Source organism: Cyprinodon variegatus, unplaced genomic scaffold (assembly GCF_000732505.1).
Source record: "Cyprinodon variegatus isolate N-32 unplaced genomic scaffold, C_variegatus-1.0 Scaffold113, whole genome shotgun sequence".
NCBI classification, from domain to species: domain Eukaryota; kingdom Metazoa; phylum Chordata; class Actinopteri; order Cyprinodontiformes; family Cyprinodontidae; genus Cyprinodon; species Cyprinodon variegatus.
Window position 1 is genome coordinate 894,949 of NW_015150566.1, and position 26,251 is coordinate 921,199.

The 26,251-nt window shown below is 38.1% G+C and overlaps 1 protein-coding gene across 1 annotated transcript in view; it reads right to left on the reverse strand.

Annotated features, from left to right (window-relative positions):
• The window catches only part of LOC107085022 (netrin-3-like), a 65,012-nt gene that overhangs the window by 32,387 nt on the left and 6,374 nt on the right, over positions 1-26,251 (reverse strand). Inside the window, exon 2 of the mRNA XM_015375145.1 lies at positions 11,147-12,385. Coding sequence (XP_015230631.1) covers positions 11,147-12,197 — 1,051 coding nt within the window. The 5' untranslated portion in view covers positions 12,198-12,385. The remainder of the gene's footprint in view (positions 1-11,146; positions 12,386-26,251) is intronic.

The window sequence follows — 26,251 nt, forward strand, 5'->3', positions numbered from 1 at the left end:
TGATAAAAGTGTATCAAAAGCTAGATGTTTCAGATTAATTTATTATAGGGATTTGTGAACACAGACGTTGAAGCTTAGGGGTGCTTGCCAAAAAAAGAAGAGGCAAGAATTTAATCTGTTGACATAATAGCTCCAAATACAAACTGTCAGATGTGTTTATTAACAATTATTTCTAATATGTTGTATTGGATGAGCATTATAGACATGGGAAAATACATTTCCCAGAATTGATCAGGCATCTGTTGGGATTATTATGTGGCTTTCATGTTTATAATGATATTGAACTTATATCAGCAGAAATTAGGAAATATATTGTGCTATAAGATTTGGCAATATTGTCCAGTCCGGCTTAAGTGTGCCAAGTATTGCAAAAGATCCTTTTAACTGAGGAGAAGAAAGCAAGAAGATTCAAAGCTGAACCTGACAGATGTGTGTGAGCACTTTAGATTCAAACCAAATGACTTTATTATCCTTTATTGCAATAATGTCTGAGATGATGTATCGCCCAGCGAAATTTGTTAATGTAAAAAGCCAAATGTAACCAAAATAATATACTATTTACAACATTAGTCAAAGTCCTTGCAGGTTTTATTCCCCTTTACTTTGATAGCCCTAAAGAAACTCCAGTGCAACCCACTGCTCTTATTGGTAACCTGATTAGGAAAAACAGTCCATCTGTTTTTTATTTGAGTATAAATCCAACTGTTTTGTGAAGGCCTTAGAAGTTTGATAAAGATAACTGAACAGCAACAACCTTACAGAAACCGAAGAACACAAATCAGTGGGAAACAGTTTTAAAAGTCAAACCAAAATCTTCTAAATTTCTACACCAGTAACTCACTCTGATTGCATAAGAAGTTTTTATGGCATTCTGCTGGTGTAGTATGTGTTTTTTTGTTTTTCTTTTAAGCTTTGTTTTTGCTCAAATGTGTTAGAAATTTTAGCCTTACTGTGTAAATTTACATGCATGCAGGCAATCAGTCAACAAGCTGAAGCGATTGAGCCGAGTAAGTGTAGAACTCCAAATGTAGTTGCAAAAAAAAAGGAAAGTCCAAAAAAAAGTGTGAAATGTTTAAGGTGATATTTGATTCGAAGAGGGACGAAAGTGGAATTGTGCTGGGAAAACAGTATGATGGTTGGTGTACACTTAAGCTGGAGCTAAAGCTCTGGACGCATTCTGATGTCACCGTAAAGTTGATAGACATGCAAGTACGTACCTGTCCTTGCTAAAAGTTCTACTAGGGTTAGCAATGCTTTAAAGTCCTGTCCTCTGTGCTGTTGGTTTTCTATGATACATTACAGGACAGTCGGCTTGAGTCAGGAATTATTTAGTAGCTGCATCAACAGCCACCATCAGGCTTTCTGGCAGTTCAGAAGTACTGCAGGTAGATGGCACCATGTCTGTTTATGTCAGCTCAATGCACCTGATGCCGATGTTCAATTTAGGCACACCAAACTATAGAACGCCATCAGGACAGACACTTTGGAATATCTGATCTATTGGGCTTCGGCTTTTTGGTATACGTATGTAACATAACTATGTGCCTTTAATCAGGGTTAGGTTCTAAAACAATATGCCTAACTTTTAAATCACACAGACCACTGTTCAATCAATAGTTTAAAATTACAATTAATCAAAGAAGTGGCCAAGAGTCCCACAGTAACTCAGGAGGAGCTGCAGGGATTAACGGCTCAGATTGGAGAATTTGAAAACAGGTACTGGCGATGTCATATACACACCTTAAATACACACCAAATACTATGCACCAGCTTCATCTGGTCAGCAGCAAATGCTTCGAGGCAAAACTTTTGTTAAACCTGTTTCGTTCAGGAGCATCAATGCAAATTAAATCACAATCAAGCTCCACTGTCTAATCTTTTCCCACTGTTAAGAGTGTACTCCTCTATGGTAGTATTATACTGTAGGCCTATATCTGCAGAAAAGATTTTATTTCAGCCGATTCTGCTGATTATAAACACAAACGGCACTTTTTAAAGAACAATTTCCAGTTTAAAACTATGCACTTTTTTGTGTTGGTCTTTAACATTACATTTAAAAAAATCTGTCACAATATGTTGCTGTAACTTGACATTAAATGCAAAGGTTCAAGGTGTGTAAATACTTTTAAAAGACACTTTATTTTACCCTAATAGTCTCTAATTCAGGCTGCAACCAGAAAAACTGAGGGGCAGCCAAAAGACACATTTTCTCCTGCAATAAATGGAAGGAGTTTGCAACAGCATATAAATTATGTTACAAAAACACTAAGAACTTAATGCCTTGTATCAAAAAGGAAAAAAAAAAGGGTAAAATAAGTAACAGCAGAGAAGAAACATCCCTGGGCAAAGATTTAGTCTTTGTCAAAAGTCCCAACAGTGACGGGCACCTTAGGAGGTGATTACTACCATCTGTGAGAGGGAACTGGTTCGGGTCTGAGAAAGCAGGGAGGGCACAGTCTGTAGCTTCCCCACTTTGCTTTGGCACTCGGATGAAGTACTAAAAAGCACAACTAGATTACATGTGGCTCTCACACACGTATCTGCACACGCAGAGACACACGGGGCTCCTATGCATTATTTCTGATATTTGACTCTTTGCTGTCTTTAACAATTGTGTTCCATTTTTTTTCTTCAAGAAAGGCCTTTCTGGGTGGTTTTTCAAAAATCAAATCACATCAACCCCCTTTAGGCTGGCGAAGGACCAAAGCTGAAACACTGACAGGGAGAATAAAGTTAAACAGCAAAGCTGGAGTTCTAGCCAATCATAGTTAAACCCTAAAGCCTTCTTCACAGAAAGACCCCCATTTAAAACCAGTTCACACGCACCTTATGTTTGATGACTTCATTGTGCCTTTCCATGTATTACCTCATGTTAACTTCATTTGCCACACAAACATTCAAATACCAAGGAAAAAGATCAAATTAGATTTTGCCTAGAATCCCTATTTAAAGTTTATCCAAACTCATATCTCCAAAGGGATCATTTTAGTCCTGCTTTTTGTAAAATATCTTAGACTTTTTCTCTGTATAAGGCCTCCAAGGGCCTGATCTTCAAAAGATTTGAGTATATATAAAATGATCTGCAAATCTAATAGCAGGTGCAAAACTGATCTACTAAACAGATGCAAATTGTAGTTTTAAAATTAGCAGAACATGAGGTTCAACTTTTTAAGCATGTTTGCCTTCATTAGAGATTTTCTGTATATATTTAGGACATTTGAAAGACAGGCAATCTCACACACATAATGGTCTTCAATCATGTGGAAAGGAGGAGATAAAGAGGTGCAAAAACAGACAAGAGAAAGAGTCAGACTATAGAAAAAAAGAGAAAGGACAGGTTATTGCAGAAGATAGTTGGGATGCAAACAATCTTTATGCAGCTAAAGAAACAATGAAGTACACCATAATTGAACTTAAACACTGTAACGTCTTTAAAAAAAAAAAAGATCCTGCAGAGTGGGAGTTATTTTTGCTACTTAATCTTTTTACTTTAATTTCTAGGATTTTCATCTTTTAAAAATCTTTTTTTTATTATTCTTTATAGCATCTGAGATACATGTATGTAAAATGCATAAAAAACTAATATTCATTATTATCATTTTTATTTATCTTATTAATACCTTCGACTGCATGGCGTTAAACATCTTTTTTTTAGAGTCACTCTGCACCTTTTAGATCACCTGCAACATGCCCACTAATTGCATACACATTTTCATTTATTTCTTTGCATAAGCAAATTAGTGCTCCTTAATAAAATGTTCTAATTGAATCTTTGAAGATCAGACCCTAATGGGAGAAAAAAAAATTATGAGTTTTGTAGTACGAGTCTGTGAAAATGTTTTAAGCATTTAAAAATGAACTGAAGTAGTGAACCCTCTTGACATCTTCAGTTAGTTTAAACACAGATTAGCTGGTCTGAGAGGTTGAAGCAAATACCGGTGTGTTCACATCACTTCTCCATGCAGGTAGTTCTAAGCAGTTGTGTTCAAAGTAGTGAAATAGGTTTACTACTGCATTTTATTTGATTGGTTGGGAAACATGGAGCACTGACACGAGACATCTCAATGTTCCTTTCTCATTCTTCTAAATGGCTGTAAAAGTGAGAGTGGCAGACCAAGTGCTGGACCAATTCTGAGGTGAAAGAGAGTGCGACTACATTTCAGCCATGATTTTTTGCTTAACTTTCAGATTACTGCTTGCATACAGTAAAGCTGTTGTTAGAAATGTTTATTTTCAAGGTGCTGAGTTCAGCTACTTGCCTTTTTCTGCTCAAACCTTGCATGTTCACTGAGTGTTTGTATAGATTATCCTAAGGTAGGTCCTACTTTAGCTCCTTCCTACATTCAAAATTGTTCTTTCGTATCTCCAAATTGTCCTTAAGGTATGAAATTGTGTGTATCATTGTGTGTCCCTTGGCAGAACATGCGATGTGTACCGTTCCAATCACCAAAGGATGGATCAATGTATTTAAAACCGACATTAAAACAAACAAATAAATGCAATCAATGCTACATGGGGCTAAAAACTGGGATAATAAAGCAAGGGCTTTCTCCCCTATTTTTAAGAAAGGGGACTTACTTAACTTCTTGCATCCACTAATCCTTCAGTCCAGAATATAGATGGATGGATTTGAAAGCATGACAGTGTAAAAATCAATTAGACACAGTGTTCCTAAACTAGCTATTTTCTTTAAATTTTACACCACTATAACAGTTTTAAGACTAAACAGCTTAGATGTTTAGTAGCATATAAAACATTACAAAATAAATATAGTTATTCAGAACTGCAGGAATAGTTTTGAATTGACCAAATTAATGTCATTTGATAAACAGTTTCAATTAGGAGAGCCCATTATGGTCATTATCATAAAAAAATTACCAGCTTGTTGTGAATCACTGAAAGTAACTGCCCTTAAATCCACAGGAGAGATTGCACATTTCTGTCGCAGTTGAAGTTTACTGTAAACTCCTGGTCAGGATTAAATAAAAACAGATGAACTTGGAAAACCAGTCAACCTCTTTTGCTAATTGATGCTGTCAGGGAACACTACGATCTACCAGGATAAAGTTACCATTGCAACCAGTCGTTAGTATAAAGTATAGAAGTTTTAAGGGGATATCAGTTATTTACAACTTGAGTCTAAGGCTACGTTCCAACTGCAGGCAAATAGGATTTAAATACTTTTTTTTTTGCACTTTTGAGACTCATGTCCAACTTTTTCATGGCAGTTAGAATACCGCAACTCTGCTCTTGTTTGCCTCAATAAAAATCTGATTTGGCTACATATCAAATAGTTTGATAAAGCATCTGCTGTCATGTTGCATTTCATCAGACCTTAACATTATCGCCCAGGCTCCATCTTACCTTTCTTCATCTTGTTAGTATGTGATCATAATAGATCAATTATGATAACTATGAGATGCCAACATCTGTATTTACTTCCATAAACAGTGATACAGCTGCAGTGTGACGTTTAGATGGTCCTCTGCATCTGTGGGTCGTTTTGGGGCTGCGGAACTTTCAGATTGGTGTCACATATTTACGTAGCAGTCTAAAAAACACATTTCTTCAACAAAAAAATCAAAACTGACCATCCGGACCTGTTGTTTGAACATAACCTTAATTTCCATCCTTGGCTCTGAGGATTGATGCCTTCTTGCTTCAGGACCAAAAACACCACTTTAAAAAGCCAGATTAATACCTTTAAGTCACATAAATGCATATTATTGCTGCTAAAATGAAGAACATCAGGCTTTTTTTATTTTCTTCTCCTGCCATAGTGCTTTTTCATGACTCATGTCTTGGATTGAAGCCATTTGCTAAATAATTGAATCTTCTGGGTTATTCCCATCTGTATAAGGTTATGTTTTTTTACTTAAAACCAGGAAATAAAAACATTCAAATCCTACTACTCTCCATGAAATGATGAATACTGTAAATGCTCATGTTACCCAAACAGTGCCAGTTGAGTCTGTCAGATTTATGAATCCCCAGGTGTAAAAAGCATGCTGACAAATCTGCTGTATGACTGCAGCATGGGCTTGACCCCTGCTTGCCCTTGAGACTTTGAGGGGGGAAGGCTATTTTGAAAGTCTAATCAGCATGGAATAACCATCTGCCACCTGCCAGTGAGGATGGTGAAGAAAGAGATTTAGTTCTGTGGTTCCTCTGTGTTTGGACCTCTTCAATAGAGATTGCAAGCTTAATTTAAGCCATGTTCTGGACTAACTGCTCCTGGCAGGCTTTTTACCTGTGACACATCTGCAGCTGCTGGATCACTATGTTCCCCTATTAAGCTGTCAATACTAGTAAATAACATTTTCTACCAAAACACCCACAGAATGCTTGAACACACTTGTAATGTGATAACTTTATAATTCTTCTGGTACTAAAGATTGAATGTCATTGTTTCCTTATCCGTTACAAACACGATGTTATAGCATCCACCATATATCAGGTATTAATTATCAAAAAACTAGTGGGTGTAGTTTTCAGCATTTGATAATATGATCTGATGAACAGTGAGAAAAATAACAACTGTATATTACATTGGTTTTACTCAAGTGCTATCAGACGTTTTTATAGCTGCCAAATTTTTTATAGCTGCATATTTTCATGCAATTAAAAATTTTAAAATAAATGTATAATATTCTTTGCTTGTCATGTTGGCTTTCTGCTAAACAATCAATATGGGTTTGAACCTCATCTTTCTTTTATAGCCACTCTATTGGTAGAACATGTGATCTGCTCTTTTTAATTACCAGAACCAAACCAGTTTGCACATCTTGATATTTGCACAGCAATCATTGTAGCTCACCCCCAACATGCCCACTTACTAAGCAGAAAAAGTTGCAAGTGAATTTTAGCACGCCTTTTTTGGAATCCTTGAGGATCAGGCCTGCAGTAAAGAAGACGCAAAAATTCACATAAAGCTGAGGAAAAAAACAACAGTTTCTTTTTACAGCAAAATAACTTCCTAACAAATAATTAATGCCACATGGTTTACACCTAAATGATGTAATTGAGAAGAGAGGTTATCTACTACCAAAGGGGTCAAACAAGTATGTTCCTGATGGGTAAAAGAAAAGTGAAAAAGTGTTACAGACGAACTAGTCTCCCTACTTATAATCTTCTCTGCACTGAAGTACGTACTGTTGAACTCATTTTCCTGAAACGAAAAAAAAAGACGTATTCTTAACATATCCTTCCACTGAGTGTTTCCTTTTCGAATTATTCCTAAGATTTCTAAGAGCAGAGTAAAAAGTAAACCTAAAGAAGTTGTTCAAGGGCCAAGGGGCAAGTAGCTGAGAACTTAAATAGACAGTTGGAGGTACAGTATTCTCAGGAAAATAAATGTAACCCACCATTTGGCCTCTTAATGCTTGCTGGTGATGACTCCACAGGAAGATTAATAACTTGGATCATGTAGAAGAATTTGAAAGTCATGACAAACATCATGTTTGGAGCAATAGCACCTCAAAACCACAGCAACGTCTTCTTGTGGGGAATGTGACCGTGTGTGGTCTATTGTAACACATAGGTCTAACATAACTCTGATAAGGAATGAAGAATAAATATAGAAATATACTAGGAGATTCTTGATCAGACTGAAGATAAGATTATGGTAGATTTATTTTCAGAGACATGATCCCAAACACACAGCAAAGTATCAAACATTCACCTATACAAGCAACCATTACTAAGGAAGGCTTTTCTAATAAGCCACAAGTATATATTTCTTTTAGCATTTTCAATCCCCTTCCGTGTCCAAATCCGCTTTAATGCATATATAGTGTATTGACTTATTGAGCTATTTGGATTCCCTCCCAAAATCTGACCTGCTATAGACTCGTCAGAAATGTACTAACTCAGGAAAACATTGATGTGCTCAAAACCTATTTTCCCTTCTTTAGGATTAGACCCAATTTTTAATTGATCTGCACTCAAAGAAAACTGCAATCAATATGCAGAAAAACAGAAATGCATCTAATTTACTCAAGATGTCAAATTTCCTGTTCAAAATATTCAGCACCACACCCAAACACTGCTACATAGTAACCCTTGGCTCTTCCGCCAACCATGGCTCACCTACACTTTTGGCACATCAGCCGAAAAGGGAATTTAACAGCCTTCATGTTACCTTTTTTATTTTTGCCATGAATGCATACCAGTGTGTCTAGTGCAACACTGGAAACAGACCTGGCTTAGTTGGTAAATTAGGGATGGATGGTGTCTGGCCTTGAGCTTGTAGAGTCCCAGAGCAGTATTCTGGACTTCCTGTCGTTGCAGAAAGAAATGAGGTAGAGGAAGCTCTGCAGAACAGAACAGTTCGGTGCCAAAGCCAAGAAGGGTCAAGATAGGTACAGACACAGCCAACTGCATAGAGCTACCGCGTAAGCATTCATCTGTTCATAATTTCATATTGTCCTCAACTCCATAAAAAGCCTCTGCATCTTTTACATCAAATTTGGCTCTTTTAAGCAATGATATAGTGTCTGGATTTTTAAAATCAACATAAAGTATTTACATTATAACTTCAACTGTGCCAACAGAATAGCCAGCTCTCCATCATAGCCAGAAGCCAAATTGCTCTTATCCATCTGTTTCCTCATTCTGTCTCCCAGGCTCCAGAGAGATAAATCACAGCTTTTTCCACTATGTCTCCCTCAATGAAAACACACACAGTCATTTATGAGGCTGCCGTCTTCAACTACTTCAGCGGGGATTTGTAAACCTGTGTCTTGAGGGACGATTCATAGCGATGTAGGCGGCAGATAGTGATATGTGTTCATGGATTGCGTCAGGAGACAGTTTATGAGCTTAAAATGATAGTGGACAGTTATCCTGGTGCAGGATTTGTCAAACATTTAAGAAACCTATAGAACCAGTTAGTGGAAGCTCTTTTTTTGTTTGCAGTAAAAAAAAAAACATACAGACAAATGAGGGCTGGAGGTAAAATGCAAAAAGGTGTTTGCAAAATGCATTAAAAATGCTTTTTTAAAACAACTAACCATCTAAGTAATGGAGCAAAAATTTGACAGCACTCTATTCTAAGCCTGTTTTACTAACAGACTGATTCCATGTGAGCTAAAAGAGCAATTATAATATTTTAGAAGCAGAAAACCTGAAAATCTTAATTATATTTAAGATTAAAAAAACAACAGGTTTTCCATTGTTTTCCCATATGCATAAGTGAATTTATCTTGCAAAACAGCTTCTGAGTCATACCCTCTGAAACAGGAAGTGCTTCCTTATATGGTTAGAAGACATTACCAGTCTAAATACTAACAGCTCTCAGGAAGGTGCACAGTTGTAAAACAAAGACAGAGCATATTTAGGACTCCCTGCTAATTTATGGACATTCTTAACACAATTAAATTGAAATTCAAAAACTTGAACTTGAACTTAAAATCCCAGACAAGTGGGGAAAGCTGTTTGGCATGTTTGAATGCATGAGCAGGTATAGCGTGCAACCAGCAAACAGGCTTTAACCATGCTGCCTCAGTAGAGGGATGAGGTCATAGAAGTTGGCCAGCAGAGTCCGGTTGTTTTGTCCAGAAATTCTGAATGGAAGTTACATTTCAATCCCGCACCAAACAGATTTATGGGAAGCAGGTACTACACTTCAGAAGCAGCTATGTGACATTTGCAGGAGGGTGTGCGTACGAGAGAAAGCTCACTGAGGAATTGACAGGATATTATTGAAGGGGTTGAGGTGTGTGTGTGTGTGGGTTTGTGTGTTTGCACCATTTGCATTTAAATAAAAAAAAGTTTTAAAGACCCATCTGAAGCCAAAGTGGAATTGGCATTAGAGATTTCAGAGTATCTGCTGAGGAAAGGATGGATACATTGGCTGTAGTAAGTCTAAAATTACCTTACCTCTTTGGCTCTGTCACTCTTGGTCCCCTTTAAACAAATCTGGCACTGTTCAGTGCTAAATATGACCTCAGGCCAGCTCACCGGGTAATTACAACATGTTAGAAAAATACACTGTGTTTTTTTTTTCCTCTCTCTGGGTGTAATTTCATTTCAGTGAGCAAAGTTTAAAATGGGGACAGAGGTTTCTAATATGGTTTTATTTTCCTATGCTAACAAATTCCTATGACAAGCAAAACTGGCCCAGTTTAAGCTCAATCTGTGTCCGTTTATCTTAAAGGAATAAATACAAAACTGAAACACATCCAAAACTTTAACACAGCCAGTACATTGTTTTAAGCCTGTTGTGATTTTATCTTTAATCAGATGCAATATAATCAGCTTTCAAGTTTTTCTGCTCAAAATGCTTTTTTTTTTGGTCAGCGGATTGCTTTTACAAGGTCAAGAAAAATGACCCACTTGGATGGTCTTGATTGTTGCAGAGCGCTAAGTATGCAAAACTTTTTTTTTTTTTTTAAACTTACTTGTGGTGTAATTTTTTCCTCTAGTAAAAACAAACCAGAAGGTTTATTTATCCTTGAAAATTAAATGCAAATGTAAGATGAAAAACTAAGGAACTATAAAAATGTTCAGGCCTTTGTGGCCCCACAAAAAGTTTACTATGAATATATGGCTGATATATACAATGTCAGGCTTAAAATACAATCTCCTGTAAAAATGATGATATTGATGGATGAGTGAATGGATTAACTAGAGAGTGAAGTCTGGAAATGCAAATATTTTTTCTTAACCCATTATATTTTCTTATCCAGATCTGGATTAAATCAAATTCAGTCCTTGTCCGTATTTTTCCAGACTGTCTAAGAAACACTTAGACAAAAGGTTTATCACCAAACACATTGTGAAAGTTCCAAACTAAATTTGTGTAGAAGTTTTCATTTAAAGAAACAAATGTTGATCTACTAAGTTCTTGTGAAACAATATATCCATACACACTTTCAACAACTTTCCTTGCAAAGCCTCAACATTATCTGACCATCTTGCTTCTCAATACAATACAGTTCAAATCAATGAACCTGGATTTGCGTTGTCGGTATTATATGTTCATAAAAATTAGCTACAAAAAAATTTCAAAATGATTTGCAAAAAGTTATCCATCCAAAAAGTGTAAATACCAAAATTGCTCAAAATATTTCAAAGCTAGATCAGACAGCAACATAGGAAGTGTTATCTACTTGAATAATAATGGTAGAGAAAGAGAAGGACTCACGCAGACACTCATTGGCCTCCCGGGCATTGGCCCTCTGCCATGGTCGGTCGTAGTGAAAGGGCTTGCACCGATCACATTCAGGCCCTTCTGTGTTGTGCTTGCAGTCACACACCAGCTTTCCTTCTTTGTCTTTTAGACAACGCGAGGCATGTCCATTGCATTTACACCTTCCACCCACCTGGAAGTCTCCTGCTGCATAGAAATATGTAGGTAATGTTGAAGTTACAGCCATTGGGTCGTCGTCCCTTCCTCCAGTGTTGCTTCCTGAGCCCAGTACAAGTTCCCTGGGAAGCTGAGGTCGACTGAAGACCACACGAATATCAGTGACTGTGACCCAGTCCTGAAGGACAGGGCTGTTGTCGAAGTCTTTCCCAGAGGGTCTTCCATCCAGAGTGCTGAAAGCAATCAGTCCTCCAGAAAGTGGGTACATTTCAGTGTGCCCATCTGTGCACAAGGCCTCCTGCTCATTTTGTTTAGTAATGGTTGCTTTGTTGGGCCTGTTGTACATGCGTCTGCACTGTGAAGAGTAAAACTGATAGGGCATCCAGGTCTTCCCATAATCCATGCTCTTGTATATGGCCAGGGACTCAGGTCGTGGAGAGCAGAACTGCAGACTCACATAAGTGATTTCAAACTTCTTTCCCAAAGAGAGAGTGAGAGTCACATTGTGTGGTGATGTGTTTAGATTCTCTGACTGCCAGCAGGTGAGGTTGTGTGCAGAGTTGAGGTCGGTAAGGTAGGAGGCAGGGTGAGCACGCCTTGGGTCAGATGCATCACAAATTTGGCATGCACGCACAGAGGGCCGCTCGTCGCTGCGCTCAACAACACTGCAGGAGCGTGACGGAGGTCGACCACAGACACTGGACACAGTCACCTCCTTGCCAAAGGCAGCATTTATAAACTCCGGGATGCATCGTCGGGCAGCTCCGCTCTCATCATAGCAAGGGTCTAAGGAGTTTTGCTGGCCTGCAAATGGATTGCTGGCAGTGTGGGTGGAGGCTGAATTTAGGAGGAGAAACAGGCCCAGCAGGCACCTCAGAGGTTCCCTCATCCTGCTTAAAGGGCCTGTGTTGATTTCTGCAAGGTTCTGACTTGATATGTGTCCACAACACTGTGCGGAATGCTGAGCTATTATGCTGCTCTGGACGGATGTGTCTAAGTGTATTTCCCTTGTGTGTGTTACTGTCAGTCAGTGAAAGGAGATTGTCTGAGATCAGTGACCCTTCACTCCGGTCCTTCCTGTAAGAGACAGAAACAGGCAGTGAGGTCAATCTCACAAGCATATTTTTACCATAACAGGATATAAGATAGAAAGTGACACTGTTCTACAATATTAAACAAAGACAAGTTAAACTTGCCCTTATAAAGAATCCTACAATGAATCTTTAGTACCAGACAACACCAGTGTTTTCATTGACTAAAAGCATGTCAAAGGATCAGACAGTTAAATGAGGGCCCCAAGTGAAAGGAAGTGACCATTTAAAGAGAGACATTAGAGGCTGCAAGTTACTGCATCTTGAATTTCAATGTCGCTTTCTCATTCAGTTCTCCTATTCAGGTCAAACCAGCCCCCACATTCTGGTCAAGCTTGAAAAGCATGGCAGAAGTCACCCTAATAATCTCCACGTGGGACTGCAAAGCTGTGAACTGTGCGTGACTCTGGTCAAACCTTGGCTGAAAGGGAAAGTTTTGACAAAAGAGAACAAGAGTACCTTCCACAGTTATGGGTATTAACTTCATGTTGACGGATCATTGTACAGTAAATGCCTACATTTAATATTAGCACAGGAAATCCAATGCCAAGAAAAACAAATTTTTTTTCATCAAAATTACCCAGCCATAAATAAAAATGAATTTTTGTAATCATAGCTTAAAAGGTATAGTGGAGGATTTTCGCACTTGTTTTCAAAGACCTGCCCTCCAGACTTTAAAGAAAAATTGCACATACACAACCCTGTACCTGCTCCTGAGAGGGAATGCCTATTAAACTAATGCAAGAGCATGCGCACGCTCATTTTTCCTCGTGCACGCTCCGTTTAAAAGTTGCAGTTTGCATCGCTCATACAAGCTTACTTTCCAAAAGCTGATTTGCAATTTTCACTATGTCAGACTCACCACTGGTAGGTGAAAATGGGGATGAGCACATAGGACTTTACGTAAACTTATCACCTGAATGATTGACCACTTATTTTGATGATCCACCTGGAAAAAGAACATTTTTCACTAAACCTTTAAATCTTTAAAATATTTAGAAACATTCTTTGAGGACATGCAATGACAAGAAAGCTATAAGTCTTTTCATCCAGTTTTTTTATTATTTCCACTAGGTCCTTCACAGATTGTGTTACAAGCCCCTGATTCAACATTTTTGTGATGCAATTGGTAGAGGGAGATGTCCATCCAAGAGCTGAGCTGATCTATGGTCACATAATAAAATGGGTATCAGAAAGTGTCTACATACTGTACATGAGTTCCGTTTCCAGAAGCCCTCTACCAAGAATGCTAACACTGAACAAGTGCTAATGTAAAAGGGTTTCAGAAAGGTGACTAAGTGTAAATAACATAAATAACATGAGTGTATCAAATATAAACGTGTTTTTTTTTTTATTTCTAAATGCTTTTCTACTAGGAATGGACCACTGCAACACACTTTTTGAGCATATCAACCACTAAGAAGTCAGCATTATCTTCATCCGCTGAACCAAAAAATCCCCAAAAGTGCTGATTATTAAAGACTATTCTTCATATCAGGAGAATTAAGGCTATGGTTCCATTTAAGCCTTTAATGCTATAGATCTAGACATATACGGGCGTTGAAATGCTCACTGATAGAATAGAGGCCACTCAGTCCTTGTGAAACTGAGTGGCCTCCTTGCACCACCCAAATCTTTTTGGGAGGTGCAAAGAGAAAAAAGCTGTGGGGCAAAGAAAGAGATTTATGATCGCCTAAAGCTTTTCCTTCACTAATCCCCCGTCTTTGTCCCTGGGAGTCAAACTTGGAAGAACCTGTTTCACTAAAACAGCTGAGGAGTGGAGAAGGTCCTCCAATGGTCTTTGGTGTTTATTAAATTACAACGAATCACAGCCACCGCCTTATCCCCCCACACTCTCTTTTACTACTGCATCCCTTTTCATCATGGTACAACAAAAGGCTGCTTCTGTATCAACTTCAGTCAGGGCTTTAAGGGATTGAAGTCCAAACTGAAAAAAAGAAGAAAAAAAGAAAGAAGTTCTTTTCTACTGCAAGGGGTCCAAAGCCAGCAACCCCCAATAAAGAAGCAAGTGGCCTGGTAAATGGGACCACTCTTCATCCTCAAGTACATAAGCAGAGCCATTTGGCCCGAGTTCTCAAGCTCAGCTTGGGTGTTGGAGGGGAATGGTGTTACATCGGAGAGACAAGGTGAAAGAATGACTGTGGTTGCTTCCATGTCAGAAAATGTTCAGTGACCAACAGTAATATACTTCATTTTGCACTTCTTTTACATAAACTCTATTTGCATGAACTCACTCAAAGAACTAAAGGAAATCTAGTAGCATAAAAGGAATTACATTTAAAAAATTTAAAATCAAAGGATTAGTAACTTCAACCTGGTTATAAAAGTATTTTTTATAAAAATAGCTATAGATATGATTAAAAACGAATGAAGAACATGTAAAGCAACAATAGGTTTTAAAAACACACACGGGCAGAATCACAAGTAAAAGAAAAGTGCATGATAAGCTAAAAGATTTAAACTCAAATATACATTTTCTTTCGTTTCAAAGCTATACAACATAGTAACTGGCCTGGAGTCTTGTGAGAGGAAAAAAAGGAATTAAAAGCAGATCTAAAGTTGGTTTCCAGAATAGTTATGCATTTCTGAAAATTAAGGTCCCAGTCAAAAGTCCCACTTAGGTTTATTGCATGCTCATAGGGTAAAACCAACACCTGCATCAAGTTAGGCCTATATAAAATCTATATACTACATAGACTGATGAATTAGTATTTGTCAGGATTCTGTGTTCCGTGCTCTGCTGATTCTCTTCCACAGGTGGCTGTTGTTGACAGGTTGGCGTGGCCACGTACCTGCGGCTCATTGGCGCTGCTCTGCCTGGAGCTAAAATGAGTTTTCAGTCAGCTAAAGGACGCCAGAGTGGTAGACCATTGGGGTATGCCTAGCCCACTGTCCAGTCCACAGTTCTTCGTTCCTGTGAGTTAAACATTTTGGATTCCTAGATCTAACTCTGTTCTCCTGTCTCTCTCAGTTCTTTGTGCTTTGGATATCTGACCAGTCGTGTCCCTGTGCGCTAAGGACTGGTTCCTGAATCCCAGCTGCTCAGATTCTGCTCTGGCCTTCCCCTCTAGCCCCCTTAGTGTTACCAAACTGGACAAGAGACCCCCTTTCCTGGATTCACTCTGGTTCCATCAGAGCAGATTTCCCTTACTCTTCTAGTGTTAATCAGTTTCCTCTTTCCTCCCGCAGTGCTCCTAAATCTGACGTTTCGAACCTCGCCTGCAGCTCACGTAGTGAGCAATTCATATCTGTGTATAGCCTAAATAAACATCTGCTCTTTGTTCTCTGTGTCTGCATTTGGGCCAAAGACCTTAAAACCATGACACTATTTACTAAAGTATCTATGCAAACAAAGCTCATCATCACTTGACATGAAAAATGAAGTGGACAGTTACAGAAGCCTTTTTTAACCATGGTAACCTATGTAATGTTGGAGGCGGAGAGGCGGTGGGGGGAGCAGTTCATCTCGCTGCAGTTAGATGTCACTTAGAATTACACACTAGCTTTAACTCCAACAAAAAAAGTTAAAAAACAATGGACTTTGATTCCAAGTTTGAAGATGTTTTGCTTCCCATACAGGAAACATTTTCAATTCAAACTGTCAGAAAGAGTGGACCAAAAACAACGCCTTGTTTTGGCTTAAACATGCAAATTGAACCCGACGAATGGGTCCACCCCTTAGGAATGGGCAATTATTTAGTTTCTTTGTTAGCCTGCAATACCTGATACTTGTCTATGCCTCTGAAAGGGGGTCGTTAGAGGGAATTGTTGGCCTTGCTGAAGAGGCGAGGTGTTCTGTTCCCCTTTATGGGGGTGGGGGTTGCGATGATGGCGGGAAGGAATCGACTCTAAAGCAAAACGTCTTCAAACTTGGAAACAAAGTCCAGCGGATTGTTTTTGAACTTTTTTGGAATGACCTGGATGACTGAGAATCTTCACCAGCACCTTTAACTCCAATTTTCGTATCTGATAGTGTTTGCTTTTGTTAATGTCTGTCTGGCATTTAAATAAATAAAGCTGGCAAGTAAAAATGCGGCTTAGTTCTCTCTTTCAGAGGCAGATGGTCTTTATTCCAGCCTGTTTCTCTGTTTCTCTAAGCTTCAGTTTTTGTTAAGTTTTCAAATTTCCATATTTGAATAAAACATTTTTTTTTCCTTCACCTGCTCCCATCCTGCATCCTTCTTAAGCTTAGTTCCAGCTGTTCCATGAAACGTCCTCTAAGACATTTAAGTTCATTCCAGTCCATTGGGATGAAATCAGTTATTTGGAAATGGCTGCAAAAAGAAAACAAGTACCAGGAGTATATTCAATGTGTCATTTTGTAGCAATCTGTGAAATAAATCTTTATCATTTTTTTTTTTCAGCAGAGCTCTATTGGTACTAATTTCATTGTCTATATAAGTTTATTAGTAGTGTTGAACCAAAAGTTACCACTGAAGATCTACAAAGAAATAATAGTTTTCAATACCTTTATATTACCTTGTTAAACTGAATGTTAGCTTTTATAAGTTTCAAGAACAGAAGTTTCTGGAGTTCATAATCATGGCTGGACCATTTACACGTCTTTTTTTTTATCAATATATCTTCATTTTGGTTTATCTGATTTTTTATTTATTTTTTTTGTTTATTTAAGATGCAGTTGCTAAAAAGTATTTGCAGAAGGAAATAGAACATTACAAAGAATTCACACGAGGACGAAAAAGTGCTTGAATAAAATTTTGAAACCGTATGATATAATAGAACGCATGATAGAATTAGACGATAGAACAGAATAAAATAGACAAGCTTAAAAAAAGCTTATGCAAAGAAGTTTAAATAATATAGAAAAAGAATAAACATTCTAAAAGTTAAATCCTACAAAAGGCTGTTTTACTTGAAGATAACAAAAAATGTGGGAATAAGAAAATTATTCAGCTTTATCCATTTCAAAAGCAGTTTTGATTTGACCGAAAGGCTCAATCTTAGTCTCCTCTGACTATAAAAACCTTCTCCTGAAGAAATTTGGCTTGTTCCTGCAGGCAGCTGCAAATTTCTCCCTCAGTCCGCAGCTTCTCATCCATGTTGATATTAAACTCATTCCACTGTTGGCAGGACACTAGCTTTCCATGATGTTCTGGTTAAGGGTAAACCTTAGGTCATATAAGTGAAACTTTATGTTTAGTTTTTTTATCTAGTCTCTGAACTCCGAAGCCCTGCACACAACACTCAGTCACTCACACACTGATGGTGGTACGATGCTGTACATTAAAGTTGCCCTATGTCAGACTGACAGAAGACAGGCTTTCATACAATCGGCACCACCAGCCCTTTAACCACCAACAGCAGACAAGGTGGGTGGAGTGCCTTTCCCAAAGACACAACAACTAAACAACTAAGAGAGACAGAGCGGATTGAACCAGCAACCACCTGGGCCTCGACAAAGCAAACCCCTACCTCCTGAGTCACCATATGCAAAGACTCAGGTCTACCTCTGCTTGTCTATAAATTACACATCAAATCCCAAATTAAAGCCAGTTTTACTGGATCTCCTGCATAAAAGAGCACCCAGCTTTTATACTAATAGTTGGAGGAGAGATTTTGAAACTTGCAGATCACAGAACAAGTCAGATATAAAATAAACATGCTTATACGTCTCACAGCACCTTTTACCTTCATACATCCAAATTTGCTTGGCATTGCAGGCTAATAAGTGTTTTTGCTACCTATGTAAACACACATGCAAACCAGCATGAAGAACCCAGAGGGCATAGAATACACGTTAGAATAGTCAAAGCAACAATGCTGCATCAGCAACTCAATAAAAAAAAACATCTGTCAGCTATTTTTTCTACAATGTTTATACGAAGTCCAAAAAGGCACAATGTAGGTAGATGCACTACAATGTAGATGCACTAAGCTCAATAATTGCTTAATGCTGTCTCTATTAGGAATGCAGTCACGACTCAAACATATGAAGTAAGGCTGAGCGATTTTGCCAAAAATCTAAATTGCAATTATTTTTCCCATAAATGTCAATTTAATTTCCATTTTTTAACTCCAAGCTTGTAGATATTTCACCCCAGGCCTTTGGTTTTTGAGAACTTGCTTGCCCAGAGTCCATCGTTGCAGAACTTTACTGTAACCATTGTGTGAAAAAGTGCTGACTGCTACTTGCATGCATGGATCTGCAAGCTTGCTGCAAATCTCTCTATCTTTCTGTGAGGCGACAAACCTGCTTCAAGCATTTAATTACTAACTAAAGGGTTGAATGGGGATATGTTGTCTCTTGTTAAGAATCAGTACCTCTGTGATTTAACAACTGCATTTTGTTAAATTGCGATTAGATTGCAAATGCAATTAATTGCCCAGCCCAAAAACGAGGTACTTTTAATGTTTTAAATGATGTAGGACTTTGTCAAAAAATGTAATGAATAAAAAAAAATAAAAACACTCAGAAGCTAGCCATCGCACATTGAGCCTGGTTTAATGTCTCTTCTCAAAGTAACTGTTATCTAAATTATAAATGATTATTATATTATAATAGCAATAAAGAAATACCGAGTTGATCTGACCAAGGCACCACCACAAATAAGACACATTTGCATATCACAAATCTGTGAACACCTTTGAAATAATATATTTATAAAAGCAAAAGTTACATTTACAGATCGCGCCTTATAAGAATGAATGCAGTTAAAGCTCTGACTACATTTAGAAATCAACTTCTCAACTCAAATTCTGATTAAACATGTATTTAAGCACTTTTTCAAGGAAATGTTACACGATATGAGCAACACAGGGATGCAGTTCTAATGGGAATGTCTCAGGGTGACTTATAAACACCCAACCTGTCAACAAGCTCATTGCACACAGGGATAGTTAAATCCTGAACTGCTATGGAGATGCATGGCTCCTTAGTATGTCTCTGTGACGCTGGGCAATCTAAACTGTAAAACAATTTATCCAACATCATCATCTATCAGCAGGATCTCTGAAAAAACACACCCTTATAACCCACAATGCATTTTTGCATGTGATTGTCAAACATCTTCTCCATCTAAGTAATTATCATGTATATATATTTTTTTTATTTAATATGCTGATTCACAAAATTCTGTAACAAAGTGCTGCTTTGAGAATGAATATGGATTTTATGCTCATTGGTGCACAGACAGATGCATGTCTACAGACCAAAGCAGAGGGAGATTTACGGTTTATATCCCACTTACAATGTTTTCATAATTTCTTAAGGCATTTCTTGGTGTCGCATGAGACTGAATGTAGTTTAGTTTCATCTCTCAAGTTTGAATTATAAAAAAATGATGGATTATACATCAGCTTTACTGCTCCTTGAGAAATTACCTGAATAAACACACATTAGCTTTATTTGGGTAAGTTTTAGCTCGTTATTTCATTATTGGGGATTGATAAAGCACATACTGTATGGCTGCTGCAAATTGTCATGCGGGTTAAAAGTTCATGTGGGATGATTTAATTTGAGTTTAAGTTGTAAGTAAAACATTGCAGCTAATTTCTTTGTGCGTAAAGGTGCTTTATACATAAGGCCCCAAATGTCCCATGGGGTGGAAATAAGGGTGGTTGAAGTGCTCCTAATCTGTCTGTAAGTGCCACTTTGTGGTGTTTTGCTTAAGGGCCTTCAGTTACAGTTGGCTGTTCAATAGTGAACCTAAACACACATCAAAACTGGTAATTGAATGAAAGAAGCAGGGTAACATTAGGCTTCTGGACATCAGCTTAATTAAAATATACTTCTGGACTATGTGTTCTTTGCCAAAAAACTAACAGATTAAAATTAATGCAGCACCTTGGAAAAACGTTTGGGGTTAAGGGTATTAAAAAGAGACTCAGAGTGGTAATCTGTGTTTCAGCCTGTTGTACATATATCATCAAATGTAAATATTCTTTAAAGAGGATTCCTAATCCATTTAAGACAGGATACGACCTTTTGGAACATTTAGATTCATGAGCACACAGATGAACACTGACAAAGGTCCGCCTGCTTGTAAATGATGAGAGTAAAAGGTCTTCCCAGCTTAGATAACACTTTTATTCAAAGAGAGGTGCTGGTGGATGAGGAGGTTAAAGTGGTCAAACAGACAAGAGTTTATCACTCAAAGCACATCATAAACAAGACAGACTGTGGTCATTCTAAAGGGCCTGAGATCCACTGGAAAGGTCACTGGCATAGAGCTAAAAGATTTTTGTGACTTGTTAGGTTCTATTTACCAGCATCTACAATTACAACATATTCAGAAAATATCTCAAAGAATGAAATAGGAAAAAGAAATGTAATGATTTAAAAGGAAAGGACATATTATTAGGAGCATGACAGAGATGAAGGAGATAAAGTAGGGATTAGTTAAGGGGGAAACAAACTGTATAAATAAATGTCAGAAGAAGTGAATGTGACAAAGAGGTAAAATAGTAAGGAAGGCCATAAAACTAATTTTAATTAAGCAACACATGGAAAAACAACGGAGGGATTGACTTAGGTGGACTGCTTTGGTCAGTGTGGGTCTTAGAATGACCAAATATGGTACAGCCCCTGTGTTGCTCATCTTAATGGGAGGACTCTTCTGGGGTCTGGTCCTGTGAGGTGCATGTGGCAGATCAGCTAGTAGGTTAAACAGAAAGACATCATGCCTTTAAATCAACCACAGTCTGCATTTTAAAATAGACATAAAGCTTAGAGTTAGCGGTAAAAGTTCTCTCTGAGATTATCCAAACACAAAAAGAAATCTGCTCTGTATTACTAGCCTAACTCCACAGCACTGCCAAATTAGTAACACTTAAACTGTTACAGATCTGCAAAAACTGATTGAGCTTTAAAATGGAAAGGATCGGTTTTAGCAAAACAATGTGTGTTTTTTTAAAGAGGAACATGTTAAACAAGGGAAGAAAATATCTCATTAAATGAGAAACATAAGCTGTAGAAGCTGCAGGGTGAACACTTTTTAAGAAGTATGGATGCCAATGCATTTCATTAGGTGTTTCCATTTTTACTTTAGCTTCTTTTTCTCCTAGATTCATTGATTAAATAACTTGGATCTGAATCTTAAATCCCATAAACCATTATTTGTTCCCATTATTTATCAGTTTTTTGCTTAAATAATGTTGTGATGAAGATGATCAACTGAAGATTATGCATATCTCAGGTCCAAGTATATTTTATTCATTTCAAGATGGCTCTACATAGTCTTTATTTGCAAGGACAATTCAGATAATGATAATCTGTTTGGGTTAATATGCTTAGTCCTAATTTCCTGGTTTGCATTCTCTTTTTCCAAAGACATTCCTATGGAAAAGGCCTTCAGAAAGCTTGCAGAACTGATGATTAAATTAAGTTTAAATATTTCAAAAGAAGGTTTTACTTAATCTGGTAGCGGTGCTTCTTGAGTCATTACAGTTCACTTGGAACAGAAAATGAGAAACGACTAAATGAAAATATTACAACTTGTCAAAGATAAAGTATAAATACTTTTTATATTGTTTCATTTAAATGAAACAATATATAATTTATGTATGATCTGGATTTACTTCTGCACCTCAGCAGCAATTTCACATTTGTATCTTTTTTACATTATAGCTTTCATTAGTCCTAAAAAGATAAAATGTGCACAGGAAGAAATATTAAAAGCAGCTTCTATTCTCTTAGGCAAAATGGAAACAACAGTGACATCTTCTGGTTACTTCCCTGCTTCTACATACCATGGTAGGTAGGTAGGTAGGTACCTTACGTTTAGAGAGAGATGTGACCCAGCTCAGGACCAAAACCCCTAAGACACATGATGGGTGGCTGCTGCAGCAGTTGTCCATGTAATGCCGGCTGAGAGTGCAGTGACATTCAAACTAAGACGCCTCTCTGTCACTAAAACATTCCTCTGTTGATTAATGGCAATGAAAATGTTGTTTTGCCCCCCCCATCCACCACCACCACACACACACACGAACCATGACCATGTCTATATTTTATCTTTTATTTTTAACCATAGGGATTACCTGGAACAAATTGAGTTTTTTTTATTATCTCAATTAGTAAAGCTAGGATTGGAGGAGTGGGGGTAAATAGGTGTAAGGCAAATGAAGAAAGCACCACAAAGAAATGGGCTATAGAATGAAAGGAAAGTGTAAGATGGCAGGGTGGTCTGGTGTTCTCCATGCAGTCATTCCAGGAAACGTTATTTCAGCTTCTCTCTGTCATTAGGAGATCATCCCATGTTGAGATATCTTTCTTTTAAGCAAGGGTGTCTCTGTCAGAGTTCACAGATTAGGAAAACAGAAGCTGCTGAGAGCCTTTATTTGGCTTTGGGTTGTGCAGGGGAGGGGGACAGGGGAGGTGAGGATTGTTGAGGAACTGCTGAGCCAAACTCAAATCCTCCAAGAGTTTGGGTATACCTTCACTCAACAAAATGTCTCCAGGAAATTCAAACTTCAACAGCCTCCAACTGTAGTTTATACCTTCATTTGAAATGACTTTAAATCATCCCATTTTACAGACGTTGTATAAAACAATTGGTTGCCGAGGAAGAAGCCCAGGTGCATTCCTAAAACCTCCTAACACAAACCAGCAACACAGTTTAACTTGCGGCATTACTTTCAGGCGAACTTTAATGTGCTTGCACTATTTTGCAAAAATATTCTTCCTTCAAAAATAACGTTCCTTCAAGAAATGCTGATGCCTTCAGACTATAACCTGCTGCTCACCCTGCTGGTAAAACTCACAATGTTAGAAAAATGATGTAAGCAACTCAGGTTAACCTAAATATTTTTGCTAAAGGGATCTAGCTAGCTGAATCAAGGATTTCCGACTCATTATTTTCATTTCACCCCCTGTTTGTATGAGACTTTGACTGAGGGTTATGTCGCTGCACATAATAAAGCCAGTGAAGTGAATCCACAGTGTTTTGATGGTGATTTTACAGTGTTTTTGCCTGTGAATGCTTCCTTTTTACAACACTATACATTTTTATATGCGTACTATTGCAACCAGCACTGGGACTCACATTATTTCCTATTTAGTATGCAACAAGGTACACACATTTGGGAGAGCATTTATTAGGAGAGGAAGTAGGTACAAATCCAGTGTTACAGCAGTCTGTAGAGTTGGCAAGGTGGATGAAGTACTGCGACTCAGATGCCCGAAAGACTGGTATCTCTAAAAACTTAGGCCCCGTCCACACGAAGCCGAACCCTGGCCTAAACGCACACATTGTTCACCAAACCAGCCTCTCATCCATACGAAGCTGGCGTTTCGGGGGTCTGTAAACGATCTTTTTTTTATTAAGCCTTCAGAGTGGGAAGATTTTGAAACGACGTTTTCGCGTTTCCATCTTTAAGCTCTAACCGCATTTTTTTTCTTACACGCATGCGTCATAGCGTCGCCTCTAAACACGCATGCGCGACACAGTATCACAACAACAATGGCGCCGTACTGTGTTGAATGGTTGCTGCTCATGCTACTCACCCAACTGTCGGGCTTACAACAGAATCTTCTTCTTCTGGAATATCTCCAGGAAGAACAGAGCAATATAGACGACATAGTTCATCACCTCAATTTGACTGAACCATGAAAATGGACTCGCAGGGCCATTTTCCGGTTTTCCGGTTTGGTTGTTGTATAAATATTACTGCGCATGCCCAACATTTCGTTGCCTGTTTTCGCCTATTTTTGCTTTGGCACCACAGCGCCACTTACAGGCCTGGCATACATTTTGCAGTGTTTTCATGTAATCGTGTGGTCGATCACATTTATTTTACGTTTCCGTCTTTACAACAAACGTTCTGGAAAATATTAGCGTTTCGTGTTCATTTTGACTTCGTGTGGACGGGGCCTAAATTTCCTGCTGAATTTACTCAAGGCAGGACAGTAATAAAGGCATGGACCAAATTAATCTAGGTCAACATATATGCTTTTTTTCACATTGAGTCTCAATTTTTCTCCAAATTTATTACTGAATTAAAAGACAAAAACAGCAATTCTCAAAACAAGGACCTTTCTGTTAAACTCAGCACGTCTTGCTTGAATCTTATCCTAAAGAAAACAGTCTGCTGATGTGATTTATCATGACTAAAATGCATCAGCTAAAGGGGGTAATACATTAGCAGCTTAAATTCAACCTTAAGATGTCTTTCTCCACAAGGGTGATGAGAATGCCATTGTTTGTGAAGCTAGAGTGAGAAGATTGAAGACTGTGCAGTTTAGGATTCTCTAAGCTCCTCAGTTGGCATTCATTAGGGAATGAGGAAAAGTGGGGGAAGGAGCTGGGAGGCTCAAGGGCAGGAGGGGGTCAACGCTCACAGCTGAGGGTGTCATTAGATGGGGGATCACTGACAAATTTCTAAAGCCCACTCAGAGGGTCAGTGTGTGTGTGTCGGAGTGTGGTTTAATGTGAAAGGTCTCCTAACCCTAACCATAGCTAAATCCCACCCCAGCTTCCTACCAAACGCTTCAATCTCGCTGCAATATACATAAACGCTAGTTCCAAGAATGTATTACAGATTTGGAAAGAGTTTGGATGTTTGGAGTCAAAGCAAGGGGATCCAAAGGGAATCATAATACATCCAAGTGAAATATTCTCTACCTTTCCATCTAATATAGACACTTCAAGAAGAGAGACTAAACGCCCAGCTGAGGAATGCTGTGGCCAAGCCCAAACGGCTGGCCCTCAATCTGACAGCAGCTTAGTGGATCAACAGAACCTGATCCAGAAGTGAGCAAGAGAAGAAAGACTAAGCAAGGTGGAATATAGGGACAAACCACCTTTCAAGCCTCAAGGAGGTTGTTTTAAAACGCCACTATCAGTTTAATGCACATTTGGACTTTAGTACAAAGGAAGGAGAAAAGTGCTGATAGGAGCGGTTCTGGGTAGTTGTTTTTTTTTTGTGGTAGGTGCAGAGAGAATAAAGGATATGAACAGGCAGTTTTAACACCTGTAGCTCTATTCACAGGGTTAAGGTTATATTTGTAAAAATATAGAGAACTATACTTCAGGTTTTCATTCTATCAAAAGCAGTCATGACTTTAAACTACCGGTATAAGAAATATTTTAACCTTGAAACGACAAAGACATCGGCTTAATTTACTGGGTTTAAAGTGACAGAACATGATGTGGGATACAATAAACTAATATATAGATTTAATAAATATAAAGAAAATGTATAATATATCAAAACTAATAAAGGTATTTTCATATTCAAAGCAAAAAAAGTGAAACATGTATTTTTAATGAAATGTTTGGAAAATTTCTGAAGAGCTTTGCAAGAGCAAAGCTAAAGTCGCACATTTTCAACTGACAGGAAGACGAATTTGCGAGGGAAGTTGACTAGAGACTGAAAAATTATTGCTTGCCATGTTGAACTGTGATCTGTATTCAAATAAAAAGAAAAGAAAAATCCCTCCCATGTGCCATCAAGATGCGCCTGTGAAAGTCATGACACTTAAAGCCCTGCGATGACAGCCAGAGCCATAAACTCCTTCCCAAAGTCTGTCATGAGAAACCCTTCAGATGGCTGAGTTAGAGAGATAATAAATAAATTCAAAGGATTGCAAGACGCTAAATTATCCCACTTGTGCCACTTTCAGTACATGTGGGTGAAATGAGGTCTTCTCTAGAAAGCTTAGCCAAAGAATGTGGGCAGATCCTCAGTGTGACCTGAGAGGTAGGTGAGGTTTTTGTGGATAAGTAAGGAAGTGGGTTTGATGGAGAGAATGGGAAACATAGATGTGAATGGGAAACTTTAAAAGCTTTTGAAGATTTTCTGTGGTGAAAAAAGGCAAAAAAAAGTCCCTTTAAAAGAAAACTGTCCTTTTTTTCCCCCATAGCTTATGAGC